Genomic DNA, 15,502 nt, shown 5'->3' with positions numbered 1-15,502 from the left:
CCCTTACAAATAGTGATCCTTTCAGCATTCTCTTTAGCATAGGCCTCAGAGGCAGCTATATCTGGTTGGTCCCACCTTTGTTGGTCATGAAAAGGTAAAAAGGTGCCAAAAGAAGCTGTGCAGGGAACGGCAGCTATGACCCTGGGGACAGTCACAGACTAAGGTCCGGCTTTGTGGCGGGATTAAGGAAACTGACCCAAATGGAAAGTGCTTCATACACAGTGTGTTCTGAATAAGCTTTCCTTCTCTTCCCCAGGAAACGGAGTGGACTTGGAGGCTGCCTGAGGCAATCATGGCAACCGGCTGTAATCCCAGAACTGTTGAGGATAGAAATGAGCCCATGTGTGCCAAGCTTAGGACACAAACCAGGAGAAAACTTACCAGTATTTTAACTTTACTTTAGTCAAGTCATATACTTCAATCACCTAAAAACAAAAAACAAATGTTTAAGATCTATTAGAACTCTGCAGTTGAAAAAGGTTAATTAGAAAAGACATTTATAGAGCAGTGAGGAAAAAAATAATCACTAGCTGAAACTGTCCTGAAGCACTACACATTTTGTCTGTCTTTATTTTTAAATCTGGAAGAAAAACCCATACCACACACGGCATAAACTCATCTTCCCCCTCTCTCTAGAGGATGGTTCAACAGATGTCCGTGGACACTCTGGGTCAAGTTTTTGTATCTAGTCTACAGCTGGGTCATGCATAAGACTGCACATACCACGCGACAGGACAGTAAAACCCTCCACAAAAACAAATTCAAGCAGCTTGTGACAGTTGTAACCTGTAAGGGGAATATTGAGCCCCTTTTCTTTCATGCTATACTTTGTTGTATTATAAAAACCCAAATCAAGTCACTTTCAAAAACAGTTTCGAAATATTGTGGTTTACCAAAAAAAAAAGACCGGGGGTGAGGGGGTGGAGGGAGGTGGTCTATCTTATTAGAAAACAAGTCATTTTATTAGCCTAGGTCCAGTGTGACAATATTGCTATATCCCTAATGAAGAGCATCTGGTCCAACCTGGAGAACCTCAGGACCCTTGTGAAGTTTCTAAGGGTTCAGCTGATGAAATGCCAAGAACTCAGGGAGGAGACAAAGGAAAAGGCATTGAACATCCAGCCACTAGTGATGCCAAGTAATCCCCATCTGAAGTCTTTGATGTCCATGGCATCAAAGGCTAGATGTCTAGCCAGTAGCATAGCTGACTGAGGATAGGCGAACCATCTGCTTTCCCCAGCTGGGAGATTCGGCTCCCACCGCAGAAGCACAAGCAGAGCTGGTTCACTCTGTTTGCCCTGACAACCAGGGCTTCATTCTGGGAAGGACTGTGGACACTGGGTGACGGGGCACCTGGCACTGTCACAGGAACAGAGACATAACAGGCAGTTCACTTGTGGTCAGACCTGTCCCCAACTTGGAAAACTACGAGCTGGGCTCTTCTTAACTATAAGGTGCAGCTATTCTGATCCTACATGCTGCTAAGAATCACCATCTCTGCTGGGCTGTTGGAGCATTTCCATCTACCCTTTCCTATGCTACCAGTATATGCCGTTCACTGGTCCCACCGAGTTAGGCTCTTTGAGGTCTGGCTCATTAGTTTGCACCAAAGGGTACACAACACTTGTCAGGGAGTCTGCCTGGGATGAAGCTAGCTAACGGTAATATGAAGCTCAAAAACATGCAAAGAGGTGCTGAGGGAGGTCATGCAAGGGTAGAGGAATAGTTGTGATTCATGACAATATCTTCAGAAAGCTGGGGCATGGCAGTATATTATGCTAAATGGGTATGCCATTTTACTGAGGTCAGGGTCCCAGGCTGCCAGAGGCCTCCGACCCTCAGCCAGAACCTCTGCTCGTGCAGCAGGAGTAGCACTCTGCCCCTCTGACTGCTACCACTATGGCTGACCAACTGGTCTCCCAAGGGCTGCCCATCACTCAGCCGGTGGGCCTCCAGAATATTCTTCCTGTGACACTATGGCACGAGTGACATGAAGGACTCCAAGATGGTCAGCACTCTGGGTCCCTTGCCAGAATCAACAAGCAGATTTTCACCTATAGATGCTTGCTGAACCATAGGGACAGATAGCTAGGGAAATCTGAAAGCCATGGTTTTCTACCCTCTGGGCTGGAAAAGACCTTGATTTCTCCAGAGAAGTTATGGCAGCAGACAAGATAGGAAAGGAAAAGACAGGTGGCTGTACAAATTGTGACTTGTGAAGCTTCATTCCACAGGGCTCTCTCACAGTCAGGGAGTGAGAGGATAGGGGAACTGCAGGGACAGCAGTGCGGAGAGGCGACTTCTGAAGCCCTTGTATGGTGGGGCAGGCAGACTGGTCAGGTCAGACTTGGTACCTGAGGGATTGCTTCCTCAGTTTCCATACTCTCAGGCAGGGCCCCAGCCCTCCCTTCACAGGGACTCACAGAAGGCAGAGAGATGGTTCTACTCTTATCTCTTTTCCCACTCAAGGGTACTTTGAATTCCTTGCATTTCTGCATAGTATGCTCACACACTTTTATCCCATTTATTTCCCACATTCATCAACAGAACCTAAGCCATTTCTATTCCCAGCAGCCAGTCGTTATGCTCTAGTAATACAGAGTTAAAAGCCTGGTGTCAGGTAGACTGCTTATCTTCTGTCCCTCTGTTGTCTCACAAGTAAGCCATACCACTCATGGGCTTGTTAGGATTAAATTAGGAAATGCATGGGAAGCACTCAGCCACGTGACTAACAGGTACTAAAGTGAAGTTGCTCAGTCGTGTCCAACTCTTTGTGACCCCATGGACTGTAGCCTACCTGGCTCCTCCCTCCATGGGATTCTCCAGGCAAGAGTACTGGAGTAGGTTGCCATTTCCTTCTCCAGGGGAACAGGTACTAAGTGCTCACTAAATATATTTTCCTCACCATGCTGAAATTCTGCCATAGGCTGCCTATCTACCCTCCGCTGTTGCCCATTTAGATTCAGTTCAGTTCAGTCGCTCAGTCGTGTCCGACTCTTTGCAACCCCATGAATCGCAGCATGCCAGGCCTCCCTGTTCATCACCAACTCCCGGAGTTCACCCAAACTCATGTCCATCGAGTCACTGATGACATCCAGCCATCTCATCCTCTGTCGTCCCCTTCACCTCCTGCCCCCGATCCCTCCCAGCATCAGTCTTTTCCAATGAGTCAACTCTTCGCATGAGGTGGCCAAAGTATTGGAGTTTCAGCTTTAGCATCAGTCCTTCCAATGAACACCCAGGACTGATATCCTTTAGAATGGACTGGTTGGATCTCCTTGCAGTCCAAGGGACTCTCAAGAGTCTTCTCCAACACCACAGTTCAAAAGCATCAATTCTTCGGCGCTCAGCCTTCTTCACAGTCCAACTCTCACATCCATACAGGACCACTGGGAAAACCATAGCCTTGACTAGACGGACCTTTGTTGGCAAAGTAATGTCTCTGCTTTTGAATATGCTATCTAGGTTGGTCATAACTTTCCTTCCAAGGAGTAAGCGTCTTTTAATTTCATGGCTGCAATCACCATCTGCAGTGATTTTGGAGCCCCCAAAAATAAAGTCTGACACTGCTTCCACTGTTTCCCCATCTACTTCCCATGAAGTGATGGACCAGATGCCATGATCTTAGTTTTCTGAATGTTGAGCTTAAAGCCAACCTTTTCACTCTCCTCTCTCATTTTCATCAAGAGGCTCTTTAGTTCCTCTTTACTTTCTGCCGTAAGGGTGGTGTCATCTGCATATCTGAGGTTATTGATATTTCTGCCGGCAATCTTGATTCCAGCTTGTGCTTCCTCCAGCCCAGCGTTTCTCATGATGTACTCTGCATAGAAGTTAAATAAGCAGGGTGACAATATACAGCCTTGACGTACTCCTTTTCCTATTTGGAACCAGTCTGTTGTTCCATGTCCAGTTCTAACTGTTGCTTCCCGACCTGCATACAGGTTTCTCAAGAGACAGGGCAGGTGGTCTGGTATTCCCATCGCTTTCAGAATTTTCCACAGTTTATTGTGATCCACACAGTCAAAGGCTTTGGCATAGTCAGTAAAGCAGAAATAGATGTTTTTCTGGAACTCTCTTGCTTTTTCCACGATCCAGCGGATGTTGGCAATTTGATCTCTGGTTCCTCTGCCTTTTCTAAATCCAGCTTGAACATCTGGAAGTTCACGGTTCACGTATTACTGAAGCCTGGCTTGGAGAATTTTGAGCATTACTTTACTAGCATGTGAGATGAGTGCAATTGTGCGGTAGTTTGAGCATTCTTTGGTATTGCCTTTCTTTGGGATGGGAATGAAAACTGACCTTTTCCAGTCCTGTGGCCACTGCTGAGTTTTCCAAATTTGCTGGCATATTGAGTGCAGCACTTTCACAGTATCATCTTCCAGGATTTGAAATAGCTCAACTTGAATTCTATCACCTCCCCTAGCTTTGTCTGTAGTGATGCTTTCTAAGGCCCACTTGACTTCACATTCCAGGATGTCTGGCTCTATGTAAGTGATCACACTATCGTGATTATCTGGGTCACGAAGCTCTATTTTGTACAGTTCTTCTGTGTATTCTTGCCACCTCTTCTTAATATCTTCTGCTTCTGTTAGGTCCCTACCATCTCTGTCCTTTATCGAGCCCATTTTTGCATGTAATGTTCCCTTGGTATCTCTAATTTTCTTGAAGAGATCTCTAGTCTTTCCCATTCTGTTGTTTCCCTCAATTTCTTTGCATTGATCACTAAGGAAGGCTTTCTTATCGCCCCTTGCTCTTCTTTGGAACTCTGCATTCAGATGCTTATATCTTTCCTTTTCTCCTTTGCTTTTTGCTTCCCTTCTTTTCACAGGTATTTGTAAGGCCTCCTCAGACAGCCATTTTGCTTTTTTGCATTTCTTTTCCATGGGGATGGTCTTGATCCCTGTCTCCTGTACAATGTCATGAACCTCTGTCCATAGTTCATCAGGTACTCTATCTATCAGATCTAGTCCCTTAAATCTATTTCTCACTTCCACTGTGTAATCATAAGGGATTTGATTTAGGCCCATTTAGATTACTTCTGGCTTTTCATTACTATGAAAAGCCCTGCTATAAATACCTGGCAATATTACCTTCCCATTAATCTTTTTGGGTTAAGTTTCCTACAGTGGATTTACCAAGTTAAAGACAAATGGTTCTTTGTAGAGGTGCTTCCAGATTAATTTCCTCCAATCTGTGATGAAGCCACATTGAAGACCAGCTTCTACGCTTTCTCAGTGTGGGGCTTCTGGTCAGTAGGCCAGGTTGACTGAGCCTATAAAGAGAGGCAAGGGTGCTGTGGGGATAAGAGTGTTCACATCAAACTCTCCTTTTTGAAAAGGCAGCATAAACGAAGAATTCTTATTCCATATACAGGTTATTTTTCCACGTGCTCTCTGAACTCAGCAGCTCACTTGAGATGAGATGGTGAGAAGTAGGAAGTACCCAAGCCTTCTAGAAAGGCAGCTCCATAAGCTAAGCAGGACGACAGCTCTGGCATGCCACTGCCCAGAGCCACATTCAACCTTGTGACTCTGAGGCATGAGTCGGATGTCATGTGACTAACCTATCATGTCCAGGCATTTGTAAATAGTACATTAAAAACATCCTGGTCTGAAATAGGTGCTAGTAAACTGTACTTGAATGCCAATTAAGATGTCCCAGCAAGTTGTTTGTTTAGATTTCTTTAAAGGGATTTAAGAATCAACTCAGTGCTGGTGGTGTTAAAATCCAAGCCCTCAGTATTTTAGGAAGAATGGTTCCATTTTTCATCTTCCAAGTCTTAATTGTTTGACCCAAGAATGAAGTAAAACAATAAGATACAAAAATCTGACTAAAGTCTTCCAGTTCTATTCTGCAGTTAGGCCCCATTTTAAAGACTCAGGATAATCTATGTCAAATATTTGCCTCCTCTCATTTTTCTATTCAACACAGAAAAGCCTGCTCCCTACAGCATGTTCTTCGTATCTTCAACACTCTTTCCCCTTTACCTCTGAGCCCGGAACTGAAGTTCCTCCCAGCCTTTTTCCAACCATCCCAATCTACCCCCAGCTTCTCTCTTTAGGAGGACAGGCACAGCTTCAGTCTCCTATATTGTGGCTGTCTCTGAACCACAAGCTTACTCCCACTCAGGAGTTTCAGAAACATTCCACAACTGCACACATTAATCAGCCTGACATGAAACTTCAGTTGTTATTTATAGTTACCTTAAGTCTCTGATTGAAAGCATCAAACAGTAGTTTGATCCCGTCCTGAGTCAGGTTAAGGATGAGGTCATGGCTTAGAGGAGACTACAAAAAACAAAATAATAAATAAATACACACTCTGAACAACTAATAAGTAAATACACACTCTGAACAACTAAGTATACTCATCAGCACCAGGTGAATTTGAAACCTTACAACATAAATGCAGTGCACAGGGAGTATCTAAGTGTAGACAGCTGACAGGTTGGTTTGTGAATTCAGTGTCCTCTACTTCCAGTCTGCAGCTGTTGCTTCATAATATTGGTTGAAAAGAGCCTCTTTTCCAGGCTTTGAGTTATTACCTGGGAGAAAAGTCAAAATTATGTGGGCATATAGGCCATTTTCTCTCACAGGTCCAGGGTCTATATTTTTAGCATGGGTTTATTTACTGCTGTCAAAACTACAGAGTAATTGATGAGAAATACAAGCCTTATAAAAGGATCCAAATTCAGCAAGTAATGGTCAGTGCATGTTAGCTGAACTTATGTCCCTTCACTCCCAGGCTGTTTGTACCACTCAAAGGAAATACATGTTATTCTTTGACTCTTTTGCGTCATATTCTGGGACAAAGAAGTGCCTTGTGATCTGATTATGTATGAGATGACACTCTCATTCCCCCCCTGCCCAACACACACCATCCCATGTCACGTGCGCCTCTTTCTGCAAAACCCCATCTGAGATTTAAGGAGTCATTTCTTTATTTGCCCCTTCTGAGTCCTGGGGGGAGGGGAGCAGCAGCAGAGCAATGGACAGAGCTGGCCCTGAGACTTGGTGAGCTGGTGACCTTAAGTGTTTCTCTAAACTTCTGTTTTTTCATGGGAATACCGTCATCCCTACCCCTCCAGGGTTGTCATGAGGACAGAGACAGTAGACCAGAAAGCACCAAGCACAGCACTCAGCATATAATACTCTTTCCTAGAATCTGTCCTACCTGCCTGTTTCTGCTGCAAAGCAATCAATTCAAAGTCTGAAGACTCTTTATTGCCCTGAACCACGCTGCCCAGCAGTAGAAGAAAAACACCACCATTCAAAACCCTGTCCTTTCTTAAAACTGGCACATAGCTGTCAAAAAGATTTAGAAAAGTTTCTCTCTTTATACAGCTTCTTAAGGTAGGCCCAGTGATTGAAGGTGGTGCCTGTCAGAGATAGAGATATAGGCTAGAAGGCCAGGTGCCCCTGCTGGTGTGGGCCTCACTGGAAAAATTCTCTATAAAGAGCTTTCTGAGATTAGTTTATACTGTCTACTCCCCTCCACCCCACTAATCTTCACAAGATAGTAGGCCCAGGTGGCTCCATCATGCCTGGCAAACATCAGAAGAAAGAATGTTGTAATTTTCCAGTCGGTCTGTATGAATGTTTTTCTAAAACCAACAAGACTCAAGTAAGATAATGGAATAATGAACCTCACCCTAGGTCACTATCCTCCCTCTATTTCTAAGAGGGCTATTCCACGGAGGTAAACAGGATGAAGCAACATTTCAGCATCTTTAAAGACCTTTGCTCGGAGTATCTGAATTTCTTTACACACTTCCAAGATCTGATCGTTTTTCCCTTGGCATTGCTACAATTTAGGACATAACTAAGCAGTATTCAAAAGCAAGCAAATCATCCTCACAATCAATGTTTTATTAGTACTTTATATCTCCAGAACCAAAATCACATGTGCTATGTGGTGTTTAAGGAGGTCCTTCCAGTTCAATAAAGCTGTCTCTGTTACTTGATAACATCTCTTCCCTCTCAGATGGGATCTACTTGACATGCACATTTAATTTCCAAGCTGTGATCTGCTGGAAACAAGATATTTCTGAAATGTTTACTGGGGTCAAATGATGAAGCAAAGAGACAAATGGGAAAAGAAGGGAAGGAGGGCAACAAGGAAAGGATCCACATTTAAGAAGCACCATATCAGAGCTCTGAGAGGCCACTTCCTCTTGATCCTCATAAAAAGATTATTCTATTATAAGGAAACCATCTGGAGAACCAGACTGGTTATTAACTTGTCACAGCTGTACAACCAAGAAATGGGGAAAGCATGGATCTGAACCGAGGTCTGGATTTAAAACCCTGTTGTTCCAGCTGCTTAGAAGACATTGGGGGAAATTAGCTTAATTAATGCCAGAACAACTATTTGTACCCAAAGACTGGAATGACAGACAAGATAGTGATATAAGAAATAAGCCTCATTTTAAAAATTGGTTAAAAAGTTTAAAGACTACTTTCAACTGTATCTAATCCTGGGTGCCTAAATCTGATTGAACTAAATGTACAAATGGCTACAATCAAGCAGCAAACCCATTATCCCTGTTTTGATGGCTGCTACTTGTCATTGAGTAATTCCCTCATGGTCTAATGCTGAGAGTCAGATTAGGTTAGGTATGATCTGATTGCAAAAAAGAGGAAAAGTCACCATTCTTCATTTTTCTTCAAAGAGAAACCACTTTGGCACTGTGGCTCCACAAACCTCTGCCCACTCCCACAAGTCCTGTGGTTGGCACAAGAATTTCCAAATACTTGCTTGGAAATTAAGCCTTCTCTGTCTCAGAAGGACCTCTCACATGGGCCTCACTAGGCTGTCAGAGGTGCACAATACTGTAAAATGTAATGTTTGGGTATAGGTAACACACTCAACTCTGACACTAAGCCAAATGTGGAAGCCACATAGAAGTCTCAGTCACCTTCATGTCAAAAATAACCTGCCATTTGCTTTAGGATCAGAAACTAATAGAAGCAAATGGAACTAAAATCATCAAATGGGTACTTAAAAGGTCTCAGAAAAGGACTGAGAATATCTTGTAGCCTGTGTAGGATCAAAACTATCCCTCAAGGTTTATGACACACAGAGCACCACAAAGGCTGCTCCGTAGGGCAGCACAACGTCCGTGTCCTAGAAGAACCATGGATTCCAAAGAAGTGGTATTTTTAGAGAGTTAAGAAGAATCCTATTTCTAAAGGTCTATAAAAACGTTTGCAACTTTACTTATAAAACCCAATTTAAAAAATCCTGGTATTCAGAAAGTTCTGCACCAGTGCTAACCTAAAATATACTCTTTCTAGAAACTGAAAAGGTCTTTGTAGGCATGTACATTATACTATAAGGGTAGTTCTTGGCACAACATTTAATAAAGATTACCATATGTCAGACAAAAGAAAGAAGAATAAAACATGTCCATTAATTTGAAACCAATGTTTTGCAATTTTCATATTATCAGATCATTCTTATTAAAAGGGTGAACTATACCTGCTTCTTTTCAAGTCTGGGATGTTCTGCTAGCTAGAAATCTGCACTACAACAATCCTGAATGCAAACCAAAGCAATCAACAAAGCAGAAAAGACTACTTTAAACATGAAAGTGGAAGGGAAGTACCCTAGAAGACCAGACAATCCCTGAAGTGACCTCCCACCAAAAAATCCCCCTTTTAAGGGCCTGCAGGTAAGTCAAACATAATCAAAAAGCAAGTTTGATTATTCCTGCTCATCTAAACTTCTGGCAGCACTAGATGATCAAAACTACAAATGTTTCAGAATCAAAGAAAATGTACTTGGTAAGTGACTAAGTGTTGAAGACACTCCCATTCAAACACATTGACCTAGGAATCCCTGCCTGTCAGTATCTCCCAGAGCATTAACCTCCAGAGGTGAGTCACTGATTAGGGATGCTATTTCAGTAAACAAATCAGTTACTACTTACCTGTTCACTGTAGAGAACCTGAACATTTTTTATGATGCGACAGTGCTTCTGAAGAATGGCCACCGCCTGAGCCAAAGGCATTCCTGAAATAAAGTAAGGACACCTGTGTGGTTACTTGGGCTATCCATTTACTGACATCTATCAGTGTACTAGGCATTAGTCCTTGCAGTAAAGCCAAGGGTGAGAATGGGAGCCACTAAGGTCTACTGACATACTGAGTAAATAAAAGTTTAATAAGCCCAATAACCAGTAAGACCTAGAGAATAAAGTTAACAGCAAGCACTAATAGAAAAACTGGACTATATAAGGAGAAGGAGTAAATAAAAAGACTTCCTGGAAATGGGGACTTCTATGCTGATCCCCAAGCAGGCAAAGGGGTTGGAGAAAGTCAAGTCAGTAGGAACCAAAAAGAAAGAAATGCACTGACTACATGACTCTGGACACCAAGATTCTGATTCTCACTCTGCCATGATTACGTATAACCTAGGCAAATCCTTCCTCTTTTCCTTTCTGATATTTGTCTCCTCATTGAGTCAGCAGGAGCAGATGATTTGTAAGCGCTCATTTATAAAGTGAAGAATCATACGTCTACCAGAATCACCTTATTTTACCAAGAATTTCACTGGATTCTCACTTATCAACCCACAAACATCCTCTAAATCTTAACATTTGATTTTTTAACTTATGGCCCATTATAAACAAATGTATATATGCCTCCCTGCCCCAGTTTAAGAAATTGAAATTCCAATGACACCTCAAAGATTCCAGGGACTCATGTGTACTTAGTTGCTCAGCTGTGTCCAACTCTTTGTGACCCCATGGACCACAGCCCACCAGGCGTCTCTGTCCATGGGATTCTCTAGGCAAGAATACTGAAGTGGGTTGCCATGCCCTCCTCCAGGGGATCTTCCCAACCCAGGGATCGAACACAGGTCTCCCCCGCTGCAGGTGGATTCTTTACCATCTGAGCCACCAGGGAAGCTCAGGGACTCATGGGGAACAGTAAAAGTATGTTTTCACAGAGTGCATTATGGTCCAAACAAGAAGAAACTCGCAGAAACGATCCAAAAACAAAGTTTCATGAGTGCAAGGACAGTGTCTGTGTTATTCGCTGTTATTCACCACTCTTTGGATCTCCAGCACTGGGGACCCACATAGTGGCTGTTGAATAAACATTTATTTAGTGAGACTGAAGGATTATGGGCTAGGTAATAAGAGAAAGGAAGAGAGACCACCACATGACCTTGGGCCAGGACAGTGGCTCACATTCAAGGTAGTTTACCTCTGTTTAGAGGAGAGATATGCAGAGAACTCACAGAGAAAGTAGTAGGTTAAAAAAATGTGTGGCCCATCTACATTTAAACGATAATTCAATCCTCCCTTTATTCAATGGCCCATTCTACGGTTTGAAGAAAGTTGGAGTAAACCAGACCTTAAGGTCCTTCCCAGCACAAGGCCTGGAACATAGTAGAGACTTAAATGTCCGTTGAGAATATGAACAAGTTGATGCATTCATTCCTCAGCGTTGGCATTCCAGAAATAGAGGAGCATCTACGCTGTCTCTCCCAGGGGAATGGTAAACAACCATGTGGGCAAGAGAGATAATCTCAGGTGCTGAGAAAGAGAAAACCACATGGCACAAACCAGTTTCTTGTGGGAGAGTTCTTTCACACCTAACCACATCAAATTCCTGGCCTTGGAATCTTGGGTCCTGAGTCATTTAGGAGTAACCCACCTGGAGGAGACAAAGCAGCCACCGATGACCAGTTGTCACACAGCTGCTAGTAAAGGAAAGCTACAAATGGCCTCTAAAAGGAACCAACTGTGTATATAGCAAAGAAACCAGAGAACTGTTCTAGCTTGAAGAGTTACCTAACCACCCAAAGGGTGTGGACTATATGGTCCGTCTTCTAAACTCTACAAATCCTACACCTTACTCATTACTAGCCTGCTTATAACCCTCCATTGGTTTCCCATTACAGGGGGGATAAAACCCAAACAATATGCCCTCACCCAAGAGCCCTGAATACTTTGGACCTTGTCTATCTCCATCATTCCTTCCACTTCTCACCAAGCCTCCCAGCACACATCAAGCTCTTTTCCACTTTAGGCTTTTGCATTAACTCTGGACTCTGCTGGAATGTTCTTCCCATAGCTAGCTCTTCTCACTCTTCAGGTCTTGGCTCACACTTCACTTCCCTGACTGCCTTATCTAATCAACCTCCCATCCCATTTATTTATCTGTAAGTCTCACCTTTATGTCTCCTTGCTGATATAGAGCTCTCTGTCTTACAGCTGTATCATCAGCACTCAATTATCGTGCCCAACACCACAGTAAGTGGTCCTATGTATCTGCTGACCTCTGAATGAGTGAAACAAAGCAATGAGGTATAATACCCAGATCCTCTAGCCCTTGTGACCACCCTCCCTCTCTGAGAATTCTCATCCTGTCTCCATCAGTATCTCTCTCCTGCTGCTCCTCTGACTTCCCCAGGTCTCGATATCAGATAATATTCCCTTCTGCTCATCCCTCGTGTACCCAACCACCTAGTTTCTGACTCACATCTTAATCTGTTTTCTGTATAAATCAAAGGCAAATAAAAAGTTGACAGATAAAAAAGCAACTTTTAAATTTTCTTTTCATTCTACCCTCTCCACTGTATTCTGGATCTCAGTATCTCTAACATCTACACAGTCACTCAAGCCAGAAACCTCTAGATTTCTCTTCCTTACCCATCTCTCCAAATTTTCTTCTTAAACCCATGCCCACAACACACTACTAATAGACATCCTTTCCCCCACTGAACAGAGTCTCTCTGATAGTGTCCCAGGAAGGTAACTAAAAAACAAGGAATCTGGGGAACTGATCTCCCACTAGTACATCATGCTCTAATTACAATACCAAATTACTTGCAGCTCCCACCACCCCCCCCCAACCCCCATCTATCTTCCCACTTAAAAAAAAAAAAAAAAAAACTGATTGGAAGATATATGTCTATGGAAGTGTAGATGAGAAATCTGGCAGCAGACTTCTGACAGGGCCTTCCTGGTGCTCACTGGCTCCAGGAATAGTACTGGCTCCTGGCTTCTAGAGATTGATAGGAATCCTCCTCTGAATTCTCAGGTCAGGTCAAGTCTCTTCCATAAAATAAACTATTTTTTAAATAATAAAATGAACTATTTCTGTAATCCTTCCCCTCCACTAGACTAAGTTCTTCAGGGCATATGCCTACTTCTTCTTACTCAATTTTCAATGACTGTAAGCAGAGTCCACAGAATGAGCCTTCAACAGAGTAAGCCACTAGTCTCTCTGGAACAAGGTGATCTCAGAGAAGGCTACTGTCCACTCACTCTTTATTTATTTATTTATTTTTTCACTCACTCTTTAAATTTACCCAGCTTGGGCATCTTCACGATGAGTTAAAAAAAAAAAAAATTATTGGCGTATAGTTGATATAAAATGTTGTGGTTTCTGCTATACAGCAAAGTGAATCAGTTATATATGTATCTCTCTATATATCTATCTATAGCCATTCTTTTAAAAATTCTTTTTCTCATATAGGTAATTACAGAATATTGAGAATTTCCTCTGCTATACAGCAGGTCTTCATTAGCTATCTATTTTTTAAGATTAATTTAAAAACAAATTTAGAGCTATGTCTCCACGCCAATACATTCTGTAAGTCTCACTGAAAACACTTAAGTTTGCACTGCCTTTACTCCACCATTGGTCAAGCCAGGGTGGTACCTGCAAAAGATTCCTCTCTGCCTAGGCTTTCTTATCTCTGTGTTGCTCCCTAATCTCCCAACAGTACAAAGGTCAGGAAGGCAGCCAAAAAGCTGGATGCAGCTCTTCACTGTGATGCCAGGCAGATGAAGGCAAGAACTGGATAATCTGCATTTGCACAGATGCTAAAAAGAAACCTGGAGACTAAGTTGAGCCCATTCTCAGAAAGGCAGAGCAGTGAGAAGCAAGAAATCCCTACTAGGCTTCTTTTTATCCTTTCTACCTTTCTGAGCCTGTTCCTCACCTGGAAAATAGAGGTAACCTCACAGGGTTATGGTGACTTTAGCTTAAGAATATAATTCTAAAGCACAGATTCACTTCTTAGGCCTATCCCTACCTATCAGCCTAAATTTCAGCTCAAATGTGGTAAGGACTGGTAAGACTGAGAAAGGGAAAATTACTTTTTAATAAAAAGCTTAGGGAAGTTAAATGACCATCTCTCAGGCAGACATAATACAAAAACGTGGATTTTTTGGGCCATGTTGCACAGCTTGGAGCCTCTTAGTTCCCCAACCAGGGACTGAACTCCAGCCTATCGCAGTGAAAACGCCAAGTCCTAACAACTAGATCACCAAGGAATTCCCCCTAAGTGCAGACTTTCAAGACCCAAAAAGGAATCATCAAGGCTGATGACCATCCGGCTTATTCCCTATATGAGCTTTCCCTCAAAGTTCAGTTCTAGGCCCAACATAGAGAAACGCTCTTTTCACTATTTGTGGTTGGTATTCAGACAGCCTGAAAGAACTACCCAAATCTTTGATTCCTAGAAACTGACAAACTTAGGAGTAGGGGTTAAAGTATCAAAACAACAGTTGATAGAAGCAACCTTACTCTCCCACCTCATTTTTTGCAAATCTCAAATGATACTCACTACTTTTGACCCAGAGACTATAGTTGTAGATACACAACCTAGTCACACCATCAAGCACAGTTTGAACCTATAGTCATAGTTTTCACCCTGCCCTGTGAAGTCCTGGGATGAGAAGCTGTGTTTACGGGAGGTTCTTTCCTAACTAGAAGCCAAACAGCATCAGCAAAACAAATAGGCCTGGAGGCAATAATATCATTAGCCTCTCAATCAGGTTCTTGGTGCTTTACAAGAAGCTGAAGTGTTTCATACAAGTTATGGGAGAAGGGGACTGCAAATCCTCAATAAAACTGGCTCCTACAACTCAGAGGCAGCTTGCTGTTCAGTTCAGAGACACTGAGCACCAGTAGAATCCTACCAGCAAATTTGTTCTGCAGTTTGTCACCTACCCTATCTCCATAGACAGGAGTCTTCCAGATTCAAGGATAAACTATAGCCCAATGGAGCAGCTGACTCAGTCCAGTAGCGCAAATTAGTGTGACAAAAGTTCAGGCCTGCACAAACAGCACAAACACCGGCTCCCCACCCCCTTTTCCCAGTGCTGGAACATAAAAGTAAACACACTCTGGGGTTACTGAATGCAAATACTTGTACACAGAAAGGTAGGGACATTGAGGAAAAGGGGAAAACATGGGCCAAATCCCACAATGCCCAACCTGCATTTTTACAAACCAAATGTTACTTTACCCAAACTCCTATTTCATTCAACCTTTCACTCTCTCCGCTAAAGTCTGGGTTTAGGATTACACCACGCATCGACCACATTAAAAACGAGAAGGAAGCTAGTCAGAAGTTGCTTTAAAACACAAAAACTCTCCTCAGTTCCCTTGACCAGCTCCCCAGTATGTGACGATGGGAACGGTGCCTAGGTTTCTCCTTCCGGAGAGGCTACACAAGGTCCAGAAAAGCAAAGGGA

At 42.9% G+C, this 15,502-nt stretch overlaps 1 protein-coding gene across 3 annotated transcripts in view; it reads right to left on the bottom strand.

Annotated features, from left to right (window-relative positions):
* Positions 1-15,502, bottom strand: part of PHAF1 (phagosome assembly factor 1) — a 29,456-nt gene that overhangs the window by 13,201 nt on the left and 753 nt on the right. For all 3 annotated transcript variants that reach the window (XM_061387556.1, XM_061387557.1, XM_061387558.1), the window contains exons 3-5: positions 9,932-10,014; positions 6,204-6,287; positions 382-425 (exon numbers count right to left, since the gene is read on the bottom strand). In XM_061387556.1, the coding sequence (XP_061243540.1) occupies positions 382-425; positions 6,204-6,287; positions 9,932-10,014 (211 nt within the window). The remainder of the gene's footprint in view (positions 1-381; positions 426-6,203; positions 6,288-9,931; positions 10,015-15,502) is intronic.

Source organism: Bos javanicus, chromosome 18 (genome assembly GCF_032452875.1).
Source record: "Bos javanicus breed banteng chromosome 18, ARS-OSU_banteng_1.0, whole genome shotgun sequence".
NCBI classification, from domain to species: domain Eukaryota; kingdom Metazoa; phylum Chordata; class Mammalia; order Artiodactyla; family Bovidae; genus Bos; species Bos javanicus.
Note: the sequence above shows the minus strand (reverse complement) of the source record. Positions and strands in the feature narration are given on the sequence as shown.